General features: G+C 38.7%; 2 protein-coding genes across 4 annotated transcripts in view; one reads left to right on the top strand and one right to left on the bottom strand.

Annotated features, from left to right (window-relative positions):
- The window catches only part of srgap2 (SLIT-ROBO Rho GTPase activating protein 2), a 67,076-nt gene extending 63,533 nt beyond the window's left edge, over positions 1-3,543 (bottom strand). For 2 of the 3 annotated variants that reach the window (XM_074693402.1, XM_074693576.1), the window contains exon 1: positions 2,446-2,994. In XM_074693402.1, coding sequence (XP_074549503.1) covers positions 2,446-2,512 — 67 coding nt within the window. In that variant the 5' untranslated portion in view covers positions 2,513-2,994. Of the gene's footprint in view, positions 1-2,445; positions 2,995-3,412 lie in introns of those variants that run through there. The other variant, XM_074693489.1, reaches the window with a different exon arrangement.
- Positions 3,544-3,758: 215 nt separating this feature from the next.
- LOC141798832 (protein FAM72A) lies at positions 3,759-7,918 on the top strand. The gene is made up of 4 exons (XM_074680698.1): positions 3,759-4,334; positions 4,574-4,651; positions 5,366-5,490; positions 5,602-7,918. Exons 1-4 carry the CDS (start codon positions 4,183-4,185, stop codon positions 5,694-5,696), a joined length of 450 nt encoding a protein of 149 aa, XP_074536799.1. The 5' UTR covers positions 3,759-4,182; the 3' UTR covers positions 5,697-7,918.
- Positions 7,919-16,879: the final 8,961 nt, after the last annotated feature.

The raw sequence follows: 16,879 nt of genomic DNA, 5'->3' as shown, positions 1-16,879 counted from the left end.
CTCACAATGCAGCACAGACATAAAACCTTTACACGGGCTGCCAAGCAGAAACAGCCAGTCTACCAGGACGTTAAAAGAACAACGCTGATAATGTCACTGTGCTGACAGCTGAAGGAGTTAGCAGAGAGGCAGGTAAACACCAGGAAGTGACAAATAAGAGGAGGTAAATATGTACAGACAGGTGGCAAATTAAAGGGGAAAATAGGATGAAGTGAGAGGACAACAAGTACAGATAAGGTGCGCATTATGTGCTGAAAAACCTGTGATGTGGGAAAACATTGTTCAAAAATGTACTGGTTATATGGTGTGATAAAGATATGCTCATAAGCTATAATATACAGTTTGCATCAAATTTCAGTTATTTTCAACTATAATTTCCTCAATCTTCTCTGTTTCCTTAGCTGTTGCTGGTTAGTTGCCTTGTATCTAAGAACAACTATCTGATGTTAGGCGACAGCTAGCCAGGCAGTGATGATGAAAGAGTGAGATAAACAAATATTGCATGCATATCATCTGCAACGTTCTTCAGCAACAGAGGGCCCGTGTCAGTTGCATTTTGCCACTCTTATTCTCTTTTCAGCCTCTTCTTATATAGGCTAACTTTAGGGTTGCCTCCAGATGATCCCAATCTGGTTTGAGGTCAGTTTATGACATTAGGAGCTTCATTTCTTTTGAACTCTAAGCTTAATTTTTTTTTCCTTAAAGGTATTATTTAAAATACTGCTTAACTAAATTAGATAATTCCAAAATACCAGCTGTTTTGTGTCCTGATTAAGACATTATGGCATTTTTTGTTTTTGTACTTACATTAACTTGTCACTAGGGATGCACCGATCCGATCCTGGTATGAGGTATCGGCGCTGATCCAGCCCCTCAAAGCTGGATCAGGTGGAAAAGGATCTATCCAAACTTGGCACTAAGGCTAAACTATGATTTAGTCTACAAGGTATAAAATTTTACAATCAATTAGTCATTTCTGTAAATTCTTAAACATTTTTTAACCAAACTGATGTTAAACATTTAAACATGTATAGTTTAAATAAACATTAACTTCAGTAATTCCATATGTACTCATTTTTGTCTTTTACTCAAAACATTACCAGTCCTACCCCACAGTAGAGCATGCAGGTTATTATTTAGCACGGGTATTGGATCAGGATTGGTATCAGTTGATACCCAAAGCCCAGGTATCGGTATCAGGACCAGAAAAGTTGGATCGGTGCATCCCCACTCATCACCCATACACTTATAAGGAGAGACACTCCAGTTTACCAACATGGCTTATTTTCAAATAGCACTCTCAGATCTACAGAAGCCTAAAAAAGCCACAAGAGTGATAATTTGGGGGACAAAGCTAGGAAATGGGACGGCTGTTTTTACAGGAACGTAAGAGATGGGTATGATGAAGCAGCCTGTTTTATCAGGTGATCTAGCTCTGCAGCAGCAGTGGAAACATGCTGTTCACCAGGAAGGCAATATCCTGTCCTCTCTCCTTTGCACATCACTCTCCCCCCTTTCCTGCTAACTCTGTCCCCCCTCTCCTCTGACTCTATATGGCTAAGCTATAGATCTGATAAACAGCCACTGTCACTGTGATGACACCGACTGCATCAATACTGCGAGCCAACAAACACACACATCAGCCAAGCCATCAAACAGTTAACATCTGAGCGCCTCTCTCTAACCATTACAATCTGCTCTCCCACCCTGCTGCTGCTGCTGCTCTCTCGTGTCCTTGATCATCAGCAGAGGCTAACACCAATGAGCTGTGAGCAATGGACAAGCTTCTGCACAAATTGATCACTTAATTGCAATCAGCGTCAAGTCATACACACACACACAAGGAGAGACACACGCGCACACACACAGATTTGCAGCATTTTTGCAGTGCACACCAGCAGTGAGCAGCACAGACACGCAGGAGACAGAGGGGGAGAGAAAACGCCCTGCCTTGTTCCATGTCGAAACCCCAGCCCTGTGGGTAGTCTACTCACACACACACACACACACACATTTACAGACATACACCACCTTAATAAAAACGCGTGTCAAGAGGGTATAAAGAGGCAACATCTGGTTATGGACACTGTGTTTTTTTATATGGAATTTTGTTTGTCTTTGTTGAATATCTGTATGCTGCGTTTAAGGCGAGTGGTCGCACACTTCAGAGCCAAGCCGACCATGAGGTTCAATTAAAGCATGTACTTCTTAAAGATAAATGTATCTTCTGTACCCGCATAGTGACAGTTAACCTCCAGAAATGACTGGGGAAAAAACGGTGAGCGAACCCTATACGCCTGATAGGAGAGGTGAGGGCACAGGAAAACCCTGCAATCAACCAAGTCTGAAGAAACCCACATTGTGGTCAGAAAGCACCAAAATCACGACGTGGAGCTTTAACATATTTGTTGCTAGAACGTGAGAAGAGCTTTTAAAAAGTTTTACCTTTAACTTGGGTTTCATATTCGGCCACTATCTCCTTGTCCTTTCGGAATTTCGCTGGAGACGTCATGGCTGAGTTTGGGGACCAAATCACTTGCCCTCGTAGCGAAGTCAGTTTTGCCTCGATCAATCAAAAAGCAGCCACAGAAAGAGGAAATGCCACACTGGAACAGGATTTAAAAGTAAAGGGAACCCCGGATGAGAGATTGCAGCTCCTCAGTGTACCCTCGGATCTTTATTGTCTCCCTGCCTCTGTTCACTCGGGGCGCATTGTGAGTTTGGCGCTGCTGCTCCTGCTGTTGCTGTGTGTTCCCATCCGCCGCCGCGCCTCACCGCCTCCTCAAAACCGGTTATGGAGCAAACAACTTCAAGTGGAGGAAGATTCATTCCCACCTTAAAACACAGACAGAGATACCTTGTCAGTCAGCACCCCTAAAAGTTTTTCCTTTTTTTCGATATGTGCCCTACGCGGAGGTCTGTCTGGCTGCAGCCTATCCGCCTGTCCGAGCTCAAATGCTCTCCTCCTCTTCACCCCTAAAGTGAGGGAGAGGAGGAACCAAGTAGAGATTGAGGAGCTGGCTGGTGAGCCCCCAATGCGCAGGACAGGCGTGGATGCACACATGGGTATAAATCATTGTGATAAAGGAACATTATTTGTCGTCTAGTACGTGAATTTTTCAGGTTTTCTTTAATTTAAAAAGATTAAAGTAAATCACAGCGAACAGACCACCAAGGGACACTTTTGAAAGGAAAATCGATCGGGAAGTGACTAAATGTGTGCTACATGTTTCCTTTACTGATGCCCTGAAGTATCCAAAACTGTCGACATGAGTATCTTAAAAACAGTGAAATATCGACTAGCTAACAGTCGACCAAATGGCCAAAAGTGCTTAACTTTAGCTTCCAATCTCACAACTCTGGCTGTCTGTACTCATTACTTTTAATTTCACATGCCCAATTCTGTATTTACCTGGCACGATATATTTTAGCCATAGCTGCCTATCAGCGCGTCAAACCTCTTTAATTTTAGTACTTTAATCATTTTTTCCACGCCAACTCAAAAAGAGCCCCGCCTAAATTTGGGACGGGGACCTGTGTACGTCCCACTCCGCAGTTGGCCAAATGGAGTTTGAATGGCACTGCAACACACCTATTGGTTGCCAGTTTATATAAATATGGGCGTTTCTTTTCAGGTCTATAACCAATAAAATTTATTCTCTGTGGCAAATGTGGCCAATAGCAGCTATTACTCTGGAGTGGAACCAATCAGAGTCTGACTCAGGGTCTTTTAAAGATACTTTCAGGAAGTACCGTTAGATACCAGGAAGTTGTAAACAAAGCTGACAGCTATTAAGTTAGCTGATAATTACATCCGAATGAACCCCGAACCAGTGGTGCAAACTTCGTAAGGGCTAGTTTCCCGTCGGTATCGTGTTCTAATGAATTATTCAGATAATACTTTCCTCTCATATAAAAGTCGCCTCGCGAAGAAATAGGATCATCCCTGCGTTTTTTCATCAAGCTAACGTTAGCAACCCTGCGTTGTGTGGTTAGGAGAAAAGGCTAACGTTTGCACAAGGGCGTTCGAATTATTGTTAACGACTGCGGAGTCAACGTAAACTCTAAAACTGAGCTGGATAGATTGTGAGCTGCATTAATATCTGATCTTTTGTTTTCTGCTGCGTTTGTTTTCTGGAGGGAGGAAAGGCGAGAGTGTTCGTCCATTTTAGCAGGACAACAATGTCTACATCCAACGCTAATTTCAAGAACAAATGCGTGACCCAAGTAAACTGTATATTCTGTGACAGCCTCCTCTGCACGAGAGGCATGAAGGCAGTGCTTCTTGCAGACACTGAGGTTGAGCTTTTTTCGACTGACATACCTCCCAATAGGTAAGTGCTAACGTCGTTAGCAGTGCTGCTAGCTTTTGTTTATGTGTCCTGTCGTTGTCTGGACGAGGTGTTTGACACCACTTTGGTGCTTTAACTCAAACATTTACAAACATACATTCAAATACATTTTGAACTTGTACCCACAACTTTGTGGGTTATGTGCAGCAAAATATAAAGTGAACGTTTGTGATATCTATGAATGCTAATGTTTGTTTTCATTACACGCACCCTCCCCCCAGAACTGTTGACTTTGTGGCCAGCTGCTACTCCACTGAAAGCTGCAAATGCAAACTGAGAGACATCGCATGTCTCAAGTGGTATGTAGAGCTCCGTAATAGCCTGCAGGGTTTGCTTTAGGTAGACCATCTGCTTATGTAAAATGTGCATTAAAAGAACAACCACCATACGGCAAACAAGTATGCCCTGTCCTCATTGCTTTTTTAAGTACACATCTGTAGAGCAGCAACCTGCTATTGTTTAAATTGTGTTTTCTTTTTTCAATTTAGATTATCTGATATGATAATTCATATATTAGATGACCTAATACATGAATGATTTGAGGTATTCTACATTAGTAAATAGTGATACATGGTCATTCATATATTACAGCTGATATCGTCTCTCTGAAACGTTTTGAAATATTGTACTAACAATTATGCGAAGTAGAAATATTGAAAAATTAAGAATCTTACTTCTGAGAAGCCAGAATTACAGATAATTGGGTGTGTGGGCTCCAAAATACTAAAAACCATTCATTCACAAGTAGTACCCTGGTAATTAATCAATGATGCCATTAATTTCAGTTATTTTGCATTTATGTCTGATATTAATTGCACAGACAAGTCTGTTGTTCTAGTGTGGTATTGTGTAGCCTCTTTTGTGCCCCCAGGCTTTTGTTGTGGTATGCAGAGTAAAAACAAACAACTTTTAGATAATAGGCAGCCACTAGTGGAGCTAGCAGTTTTCAGAAGTGCCCCCGGTAAAGTGCTGACACACGTTTCTTCTTTATTCTCTCTACCTCCCTCGCTCAGTGGTAATGTTGTGGGCTATCATGTTGTGGCCCCCTGTAAACCCTGCCTGCTTTCCTGTAACAACGGCCATTTCTGGATGTTCAATAGTGATGCTGTTTCAACTCTTAACAGACTGGATGCAACAGGTCAGTACAACCCCTGCCCCCCAAAAGAGTCCAGTTCTTTGATGTGTGTTTTTTTCTGCTGTCAAAACTGTATTTATGCAGACTTTCTGTTGTCATGTGATGTGTTTTCAGGTTTGAATCTGCTTCTGTGGGGGGATCTTCCTGAGCTGGATGACAGTGAGAACGAAGAATCAGAAAGCCCATCAGAGGAGGAGTGTATTAGGTAGAGAGGTGAAAGGACAATGTGAAAGACAGAATGCCAACATTTAAGTGGCAGAGCCAAAAGAGTGTACAAATCACGATTGAGATAAGAGAGAAATATAAAAGCCTTAAAGGGTAATTTAATACTGATACTTCAATTATGACACGGCAATGCTTGTGTACTTCTCCTTCAGAGTTCAAAACTTACACTCTCCACAACTAGTGAAAACCCAATTTGTAGCATCACAACAGGTGATTTCCCTTTGATAAATGCTGGAGAAAACCTGCTGCAGCGTCAGTTTTGAAGCATGGCCAAAACATAGTATGCACCAAATTCCAAATCCAACAAATAGTGCAAAAGTTTTTTTCCCTACACAATTAAGAGTTAGATTACCCTTTAAAATATAACCATGCCTTCCCCCCACCAATTTTCACTGTTTAAAGCACAGACATGCACACTTCAGAACATCTTACATTCTCTTTTTTCTCATTTGTGTTCACTTTCATGTGGTTGAAAAAGTCTGAAAAATGGCATACAACTAGAATACTTAATCTAGTGCTTTCTGCTTAATTTTTAGCCCCATGAGCATTTGGTAGTGTGACAGTGGAACCTGCCATTGAATGCTGTGCATTTTTAAGCTGTTTACGTTTCTTTTTCTGTTAAGACAACCACAATTCACCTACCTTCTTTTCTAGTGGTGGTAAACAGTACATCAATATGCTGTATAAAAAGAAAACCCCCTTAAAAAGTAATGTCTTAAAAGCTAATTCTCTGTGTGTGGCTGGGTGCTGACCTAAAGTTGGAGTGCTTTTAGAAACCTATGTGTTGGAGAAATAGCACAATTATTGAATGATATATATCTATGACTATATTACTTTTTAAGGGCATATTTGATTTAGGTGACCTTACAATCTGGTATTTTTGTGATACATTTTGATATGCTAATTCAGTGTTTGTTACACACCAAGCAGCAGTTGTATTTATTAACACCCAGATAAATCTGACTGTAGCATTATCTGATACTAACGTACTAACTTAAATATAGGGTGTGCTTTTATAAAAGCCTGAAGCAGCGGAAGTCCAGGTTTTAAGAATTCAAATCAAGAAATATATGCCCAGATTGATGGTATGGGAAACATATAATTGGAACTAAGTGATGTTCCACTCTATATTCTAACATTTATTTGGAAAAAAAAATAGATTGACAGTGTCAGTGTACTGTTTTTGTTACTGTTCAGTTTTATGTAGCAGCACAATTGTAGCACCTAATGAAAGGATAAACTCAGTTCCAAAAAGTCATTGGACATTTCAATTTTTGCAATGGCTCTCCCTCTGAAAAAAATGTTACTGATATGTCACAGAGCTCCAGTTTCCATAAAGTTCTCATTTTTTTAAGTAAGTCCTTATGGTCCCTGAAAATGAGTCCCCTTGTATTAAGCTGCGGACTCAAGATGTTAGTTGATCTTTACGAACTGACTGGTTCTTCTCCTGATTCTGTTTTTGGCTGTGCCATCCTCCTGTTTTTGTTTAAGTTTCACTGTTGCGCTCTGCTGAGAAACAGTGATTCGGTCTTAAAGTGAAAGTGACTCTGAGAGAACAAGATCTGTCTGTATTGTCAGCAAATGATGTTAAAAAAGCTGTAGAATGTTGCCTCCTACCTGAAGGAAAAGGATACAGGAAGAAGGTGTTTTTTACTTTCTATTTATCAATGCTATAGCTTTCAGTTGTGGGAAAATGCACACAAAAATGGAAAAAAAAGTCCAGATTTTCACATTTTTCACCTCAAAGGTATAACTGACAGTCTGCTACACTTGCACACCAAATACTGTCTATGTGGTAAACTGATATAATACAATGCATCAACCATAGGTATTTATTAAAACCACAAACCAAATGTCTATAACCACATACTTCCTTTTTTGTTTACAAGCTTTGTTTACAAATGCATCAGGTTGTATGTGCTACAGTACTTTTATGTTTTTGTTTGTGTATTTAATATTTCATTTGTAACGTAGTGCTTTGTTTGTATTTGATGAGACTGGATGTGTACAGTTTTACCTCATGAAGGTATCACTTGCGAGCTTCCTCTGGCTAGGATAATTGTCAAAAGATAATCAGAAGAATTATTTAAATGGCTGTTTCTGACGTGAATAACTTTGATTAACATGCCCTGCTGAAAAAAATGTATATTTTGGAATTGCACTGAAACTGTATTGGTAGTTTGAAAAGATGATTTGTTGTTTTGTATGCTTGTTAAATTAATAAACTTTTCTTTTCCAGAATATCTTAAATATTAAGTCATTTTGTTGTAATCATCCATCCCCCCACCCCAAAAAAAAAAAAAAAAATCTTGATCCACACGTCTACTCTGACCAATCTGGTCCAAATACCAAACCCCAGGGAGGAGTTACAGGAGACAAAAAAAAAAAATCCTACATGTCCCTAACACTTAGATCGAAAATCTGTACAACCTATACAACAACTCTCCTGCCTATTCTTAGTCTGTTGAGTTAACCAGGGAAGTACAGGCTCTTATTACAGGGGACAACGTGGAGATGGTTCAGTAAGAGCAACAAACACTGGAAGCCCCTCTTTCAGGACACAAACATACAACTGCCACTGAATGAAAAATCTTCATAATCATTAAGAGTACAACAGATTGTTTCTGAATCAAACACATGACTCAGGCCATTGTTAAATGTTGGCCTTTAAGTGTCATTATGATTCTTACAACATACAGAATATGCCTCTGCCAGTACATCAGGTGAATAGTTGATAAAGCATTTACAGCTGAGAAAATAGAAAGCTTTGTTTGTCATTATAAAATGTACAACAAATTAACACTTTTCTTCATCTTAATTTCACAACATTAAGACATGCAAACTAACGTGTTTATCATGCAGTTCTTTTAAGCATTGTATGCTGTACTGCAGAAAATAAACGGCCCCTTTACTTAAAATGTTTGGACACCATTAAAAGTATAAACAGATTCACACTTTGACACTGGAATTTGTATTATTTTTTTTTTTTTGTACATTCAAATTATGAACTTCAGGTTCGAAACATGCCTTGAGAAAGTTTTTCTTTGTCATGTTACTAGGAGGAGACCAATCACTGTCATTTTGGAGTCAGAAAATTACCCTTTCTACTTTGATGTGCAATTGTTGTTGCTCAACAATTCTGGGTCCTTTTTGTTGTATTTTATGTACCAAAATGGACCAAAAAAATGATGGATGAAGTGTGACCGCAGGTACACCAGTTTGGAAACAGGACTCTTCTACTTCAGAGCCATGCTGTGGTTAATGCACAAAAAATGTGGTTTGACAATGACCTGTGTTTATTGTTCAGAGTTTATGGTGCCTTCACAGATACAAACAAAACACAATATATCTTTGATAGTTTTAGGCTCGGAAAAATTTAACATTTCCACAGGTTTCTTCTTTGCAGTAGCAGTGGTCACAGTAAGCTTTTGGAAGTGTGCCCGATCATGTCAAGTGAATTGCACCACAGAATCTGTTTTTATTGCATTTCTGTCTAAAGACTTGAAGATTACAGCCTCTAAATGTAAGTTTTTAGTCTTAAAACAATGTTATTATGTACTGTAAAAGATGATATTTCCACACTCCTTGTGCACTTACATCAAGAAACATTGTTGAATCACTGCAGTATTTACCAGCACAGTCTTCTCCAAAGTTTCCCCACATTTACAACTAGTAAGATGTCCACAGATTTTCTTTCTGCATGTTACAAATTTTTTAGGTTTTTGTTTGTTTGTTTTTTTAAATTATTACTGTTCCTGCTTTTTTTAAACATATTGCTGTCATCAGATTAAACATGTAAATTTCAAAACGAATGACATATCTGAGTTTCAGTATCAAAGACATTGTCTTTATGCTATTTTCAACAAATGAGGGGGTATTGTGCTGATGTTTTTAAAGTCTGTATATTGTTCCTCTGACAGCCTTGTAGTTGCTTAACATGGTTTACAGTTTCAATATTTTTCACTGATCTCAGATTGGTGTTTTTGCAACCCCTTAATTTCAGCTCCTGTTTAAAAAGTTTCTGTTCAGGTACTGTCTCTTTAAGGCCCACCCCTTAACATTCCAGAACCCAGTATTCTGGAAGCCTCCCCCTGTCCTGCCGTACAACTGAGCCCAGTTTTTACTGCATCCCAGCAAGAAAGTTCCTGGTACGATTTCCTGTTTGGGCTGGTACATTTCTGTGTGAAGTTTGAATGTTCTCCCATGCATATGAGGGTTATCTCCGGGTACTCGAGCTCCCACCCACTGCCCAAAAACATGCTCATTAGGCACTTTAAATTGCTGTGGGTGTGAGTGGGTGTCTTTGTATTGACCTTGTGATATGTTGGCTACCTGTACGAGGTGTACTCCACCTTGTGCTCAATGAACTCCAGTGCCTGATGGATGGATGGATGGATGGATGGATGGATGGATGGATGGATATTAAGCAAGATTCCTGTTCTAGGCCAAAGAAATGTGTGTTGGCAGGTTTAATCTGGGGATCCTTGTGAAAAATGTGTTTTAGGCCTGTATCCCTACTGTTTTTGTAAATCACTGATATGATGTGTTTATCTGGATGTTGTTACTGACACTTGAGTATTAGGCAGCACCTAGTGCTTTAGTACCATGTGGCTGGATGTCTGTGACTGTAAAAGAGACTTGTCCCCTGTTAAAATTATTCACACTTCTCCACTGTAGTTTTATGAATTATGTTCTTTAAGAATGTAAGTTCTGTAGTTTCCAACCTCCAGGCATGCCCAGAGAAAGCTAATCCTTTGTTGGACTGGTCCGACTGTACTTAAGTAATTAGATTTTGCATAACTCTTTCTCAAGAATTCTCCACTGCTGTTGTTTGAACATGTGCAGGGCAACTTAGGAAGAGATGGCAAGAAAATTCAGATGCAAATAGTTGTGGCTTGTCCTGTTTTCACATGTTTCTGAAGCATCCACCCAAATTACAAACCATGTCTTTAAAACAGCAGATCTATCTTTGTGTTATACCCCACAGCAACACCTTAATAGCTCTATCAGCTTGTCGTTTTCTGTGTAATTCAGTAACCTCCCTACAGAAATCCATAGGTCAGGGTCAGGAGAAAAATCTCTGCTGTAAGGTCCTCTGTTCTTTTTAAGTCTCACCTTACTTTAACATGAGTTTTCCAGAGGAAACAAGGTTGAAAATCCAGTGTGCTGCTTCCCTTTTCCAGTAAAAGCCAAGCTGGTTAATCAGGCAGGGACTCTTATTATAGAACAACATGCTAATACAAGTCCAACAGTTCACATCCTGTCACACCAACCCCGGGTCATGCAAATAAACAACACAGGGAAATGTGATCATGTAGTCAGGGTAAAGTATGCCTAAGCAGCCTTTTTTTCTAATTTTACACAACATAGCCACAAATACCTGCAAAACACTTTTGTCTCTATTCATTCAGTTGAATTTGTTCGTTGAAAAAATCTTGGTACAACAGTATAATAAATCCTATGTGTGCAACAACAGATCCAATGCTGGAAAGGAAACCTTCAACGTTATCCTTTCCCACCTTTTTTCGGTTTTGTTTTTGTTTACAAAACAGTTTCACTTAAATTAAAGAACAGGTTGGCTTTGAGTTGAGCAGGAAACCAGACAGACAGGCATGGAGTTAATTTGGCAGCTGTTTGAGTAAAGTGTGTGTAAATGGAGAGCAGGTGTTTGTGGAACGTATAGCAGCTACAAGGAGGCAGGTGTTTATCTGTTCAGCATAAACAGCTGCCAGGTGGACGGACACAAAGCCAGGATAAGGTGCTCTTGAGTAAGACACTAACTTTGGCTTTTTACTTTATTTTATTTTTAACTTTTGAAGACATGCTGATTGGAAGCAATTCTAACTTTCTTTCTGAGATGATAAATGCTTAAACATAGTCTTTATTTTATTGATTACTTTATGACCTGTCAGAAAACACAGGTACAGCTACACAGTTAATGAATACCCTGCTTAGTGTACAGCTGGCTGTAAGCTGGCATAGACTGTAAACACAGTTGCTGATAGCACCTGTGCTTTTCCTGCCAGTGTAAGACCACTAATCAAACATCCTGTGCTTTGGAAAGAGGAGAAAAACAAAAGAAAGTAACTAAGTCCAAAAAAAGTCAGGGAATAAAATCAAACAAGTTAAAAACACCCCAGCTTTCAAACAAATAAGATAATGTTGAGTAAATCTAATCAAATAATTCAAGGCTGTTAAAGTGTCAGCAAAAAGCAAACTCTTTAGAATATCTTAAAAAAACACTTCTGGCTCCACACATCTCTCCACTACTCAGTCAAACTGAATTAGCTCTATAGTTTTTCCTGTGAATTTATTCAGTTAGTGAAAGATCAAGTTAAGCCTTAGTTGAGGATAAATTGCTAACACAGGAGTCTTATGAGCAGTTCAGCAGCCACAGCAAGGCTGGCAAATCACAAAAAGATCACTCTGGTGCCCTCTGATGGATGTGAGCTGCAGCGACAACAAGAATTATAAAAAATAATATCTTCATGCCTCCAGAACTATCCCTTACAGAGAAAGGGCATAATGAAGAAAGAGGCTTCAAATTAAAGAAGAAAATGTAAATCTTTACCACATTTAGATTTCATACGAGTCTCGGTGTGTGCTATAATCCATTGTTTTTAATTGACTATTTTGGATGTATTCTCATAATGTGCTTGAATTTTTCTGTAACAGGACAAAATGATTATTATGAAAACTCGTGTGTGTTGTGGCAACACGTGAAAACATTAGTCTAAGGTAAACTGATGTGAATGAAGACAGAAGTAAGGCGATATTTATCTTTGTGTAGTTTAGTGTTTGTATGACTTTGAATAATTAGACATGTGAGCAGTGCTGGTAGATTATTGGATAAAGGTGGTTTATCCCAGACATGCCAAAGTAAACTATGGCGAATTGGCCCATTTTTGCACAAGCAAATGAAATGTATTGGCCACAGAGAGGCCTGTGTCTCCAAACATAATCTGCAGGGCATCATGAATATGTGATTAAAAGAAAGAAAATAAAAGAAAGAAAAAAAGAACTAATTTCTAGGGTTTCCCCTTGTTTCCACAATTTTTATACTTGTTATGTAGTTTTGAAGCAATCCAGTGCTTCAGGCTAGAAGTGCCCTGCATAACATTTAATCAGATAACATTCACAGTGAATAAAACAACTGAGAATCAAGCCCCTGCTGAATAAAGACAAAACGAAAACAAGACTTGATGAAATGTACTAATGATCATTTACAGAGGTAATTATTTTTACTTTAACTATTCGTATCTTTAAACATAAAGTAAAAGTCATTAATTGATAGGTAAAAACACTTGTAATTGAAAATCAAATATGTTTCAATTTAATGTTATCATTCTGAGCTTCTAGCACTAGTTTGGAGCTCCATCTTCAGCTGAATGTTTTCTAAACTGAGCTCATTGACTTTCCTGCGTGTCCCTCAGTTCAACCGCAGATCAATGTCCTGCTTGAATCCAATCAACTTGTGCCCTCAAACTGTGCCAGAAATCTGGGTGTCATGACTGATGACCAGCTCACCTTTAAGGTTCATGTGGCCTGGATTGCTTGGTCTTGTCGATATGCCCTGTGTAACATCAGGAGGATCAGACCCTACCTGACACAACAGGCCACACAGTGTCTGGCACAGGCCCTTGTGAGTTCTTGCATCTATTACTGCAACTCTCTTCTAGTCGGCCTTCCTGTGTGTACATTCGAAGCTCTGCAGATGATCCAGAATGCAGCAGCACGCCAGCTCCAATCAAATTTAAAGCACTTTTTCTGTCTCACAAAACAGTAAAAAGAATGACCTCCTGTCTACCTAGAGTCTCCTCTTCCAGGTCTACACTCCATCTCACCTGCTATGGTCTGCCTTTAAAAGACGCTGAGTGCTTCCAGCCCAGCATGACTTGAAATCTCTAGCCAACCTCTGTTGCTTCCAAATGGTGGAATGATTTACCTTACTCTACATGATCAGCAGAGTCTCTTTCTACTTTCAAGAGATGTCTGAAGAAGACTCATCTGTACAAGGAACACTTCGGCACTTAGCCTGACCCTTTTTGCTGGGGTCACTCTTGAGTTGCTAGGCGCCGCCCTGTTGGCTTTGACTGCCTTTTGCAGCAGCTCTCTCTTCTTTGTCCGTTTCTTGTAATTTTTCGTCTCTTTTTAGTAATCTTTGTATTTGGAGTGCATCATTACTGTGTATGGCTCTTATGTTGGTCATGGACACCAAACTTTTTGTGTTTTAAGCGATATTTTTACTACTTTTTCTCCTGTGTTTGTCTGGAGATCCTACATGTAACCATGGCTGCATTGTTCACATGTGAACTCAGCTGTTAGCAGCCTGTAGCATGTCAGTGCTAATTGGTGTAAGGCCAGATGTCTTCCCACAAGGTGAGGAGATGGAGGTAAGGACGAAGTGCTGGTTCTCAGGTGTGAGCTAAAAAGTGACGACATGGACCTGTCCTTCCATCCATCGTTATTGGGAACATAAGATCTATCCAATAAGACGGACGAGCTAGCTGTGCTAACCCAGCAACAGAGGGAATACCAGAGTACAGAGTAGCATCATGCTATTCATAGACATGGCTAACAGAGCTAACATCAGACACCAACGCCACATTGGAAGAGCTTCACCTGCTGTGAGCAGACAGGATCTAGGAGACAGAGACCGAACAGACTGCTGAAGAAGCTCAGTCCTGGATCCTGTGGAGGTGGAGACTGGCTGAACTGGAGAATGATGGACAAGCTGTCAGCATCTATTTTCTTACGGACCTTTTTTCACTTTCTATACACGTTCTTACTTTGTTTTCTTGATTGCTGCTGTGACTTCAATTTTGTTGTACTTACTATTCTATTCTATTCTCCTCTTTGTCCACAGGGGTAGAATGAGTCAGAAGGTCTAAGACCCAGCTCTTAATGAATAATATTCAATGCTGTTGAAGTTTGAACGGTATTGTTAGTGTTGATTTTTAATCATGTTAGCTGTGGCTACATTACCTTAGATGGGAAAAAAGTCTTCATCTAGCACTTGATGGTAGACTTGCAGCCAAATGACTTGAAGCACTTCATTGCACTAAGGGTTTTCCTCCTTTGTAAATTCTTGCTTGTGTGGTACATCAGTTTAGACAAAGCATCTGCTAAATGAAATTGTACAACAGAACTGTAGTTTCATTTATTAAACAGTAAGAGTGTTTTAAGGGTGATTAATGGGGATGGGAATTGCTAAGATTTTGTTAATACCGATGCCCTTATCGATTCTGCTTATCGATCTGATTCTTTATCGATTCCCTTATCAATTACTGTTCAGAATTTTCTTGGTACAAAAAGTAGCTTTACAGGTTTTCTGTGTCAACAACTTTTAATTGAGTTTATACTGTAAGTGAATAAAATGTAATTGGTCCCTGAGTCTGGATATTTCTGGGCATAATTATACAGAAACAGGTAAAAATTGCACACAATGTGATGTTGATGTACTATATTGTAATATATTAATAATTCAAGTAGGCCATCTAGTGTCTCATAGTGGTTATAGCAATGGTTTAAGTTGTTTGAAAGCTTTCCATAGTTATGAAGTCAGACATGAGCCTTTCAATTGCCTGTTAGCTTTTGACATTTGAAGTTCTAAGTATTTTATTTTTACAAAGAGTTGATGTGATATGTTTCTGTGCTGAAAGTTGAAATTCTATTCTGAAGCTGAAGTTATACTAACGTATGCTAACTGCTAGCATATCAATGCAGTTTCCCATCAAGCTTGCGTTATTTGTTATTTTGGTAAATAAGGTGATTTATACCATTTCAAATGTACTGAATATGAATCTCCCGAGAGAGAGTAATGTATATTTCTTTATGAAGTCAGTTCTCAGTAAAACTTCAAGCTAAAAATCATGAATCAGAGTTTTCTTTGGAAACATTATCTAACTGCTAAGCTAAGATAGCTGCAGCAGACTAGTCAACATAAGGCCCAGCGGCTCAGGCACAATGCAAAAATTGATAAGGGAATCGTTAAGCACAAAGGCTAACGATATCGATGGATTGAAACATTTCTTTTTGATTTTTAACAGGAACCGGTTTTCAATTCTCATCCCTAATTAACATTTCATTCTTCACACTGACTGAACTTGGACTTGGACTTTATATCAAAACATAAAAACTGAAAAGTTTGATCTGTTTTACCACATTTCTTTGTTACTACTAAACCTCTGAGAAGCCAGGATGACAGTACCAGTGAGAACAGATTTATGTAGGAAGCACAGAAAATGTGCAAATAGGTAATCTAATTTTGCACCAACCAGATAAATAAATATCAATTGTCTTTATTTATTTATTTGCTCATTTTGTTTTGTTCTTTGTTTTGTTTTGTTTTGTCTTTCTGGTTTAGCCCGTAACATGACATGTTTATTTGCTTTTTCCCACCAAGCAGGGAATCATGCAGAATTGGCTGATTACCAGAGCAGAATACCAGAGAGGATGTCCCTGATTAGTAATAAATAGCCTGTGACAATATCAAACTGTCACAAACTGTATGATCTGTAAGAAATTGACCATGCAAATTCTTTATTGCACAACAAAAACCATCTGCAATTTTTTAAAAAACTTTCCCATGTGGATTATCTTTGTTTTCTTCACTAGATGGTGCTGTAGCTCCATTTATGAAAGCAACCGTTTCCCAGTCTTGGGTAGAGCGTCTGCTGGATACAAAACTTCAGTGTCAAAGAAATGAAATGACAACAGCTTATATACTAAGAGGAAAAAAAGTTAAATTTCTAATGTTGCTGTAAGTTGCACACTGTTTATAGATTAAAGATATATATATATATATATATATATATATATATATATATATATATATATATATATATATATATATATATAAAGACAGGTTGTGTGCACAGAAAATGTTTAAAAGATTTCAGAAAAAAAAGAATTATATTACAGCATGTTTTATACAGACATGAGCCATGTTAAAGGATGTATGTACTTTTCTCTATATTTTGTTTTAACACAATGAGTGTTTGAATACAAAAAGTGTTTTAAATTACCTGCCTGGAAGATGAAGAAGATTGCCATCAAATTAGCAGTCACCTTGACTATCAGTGGGAACCGAATATTTTATAAGAAATATAAGGCGGTTCATAAAAGCTCTGCAGTCTGTCATGGTCATCTCCTGATAATAGATCTA

The sequence above is a fragment of the Halichoeres trimaculatus genome, unplaced genomic scaffold, assembly GCF_033239565.1.
Source record: "Halichoeres trimaculatus isolate MK-OKI-2021-1 unplaced genomic scaffold, fHalTri1.1 fHalTri1_scaffold_1, whole genome shotgun sequence".
Classification (NCBI taxonomy): domain Eukaryota; kingdom Metazoa; phylum Chordata; class Actinopteri; order Labriformes; family Labridae; genus Halichoeres; species Halichoeres trimaculatus.
This window is presented reverse-complemented; position numbering and strand designations above follow the sequence as displayed.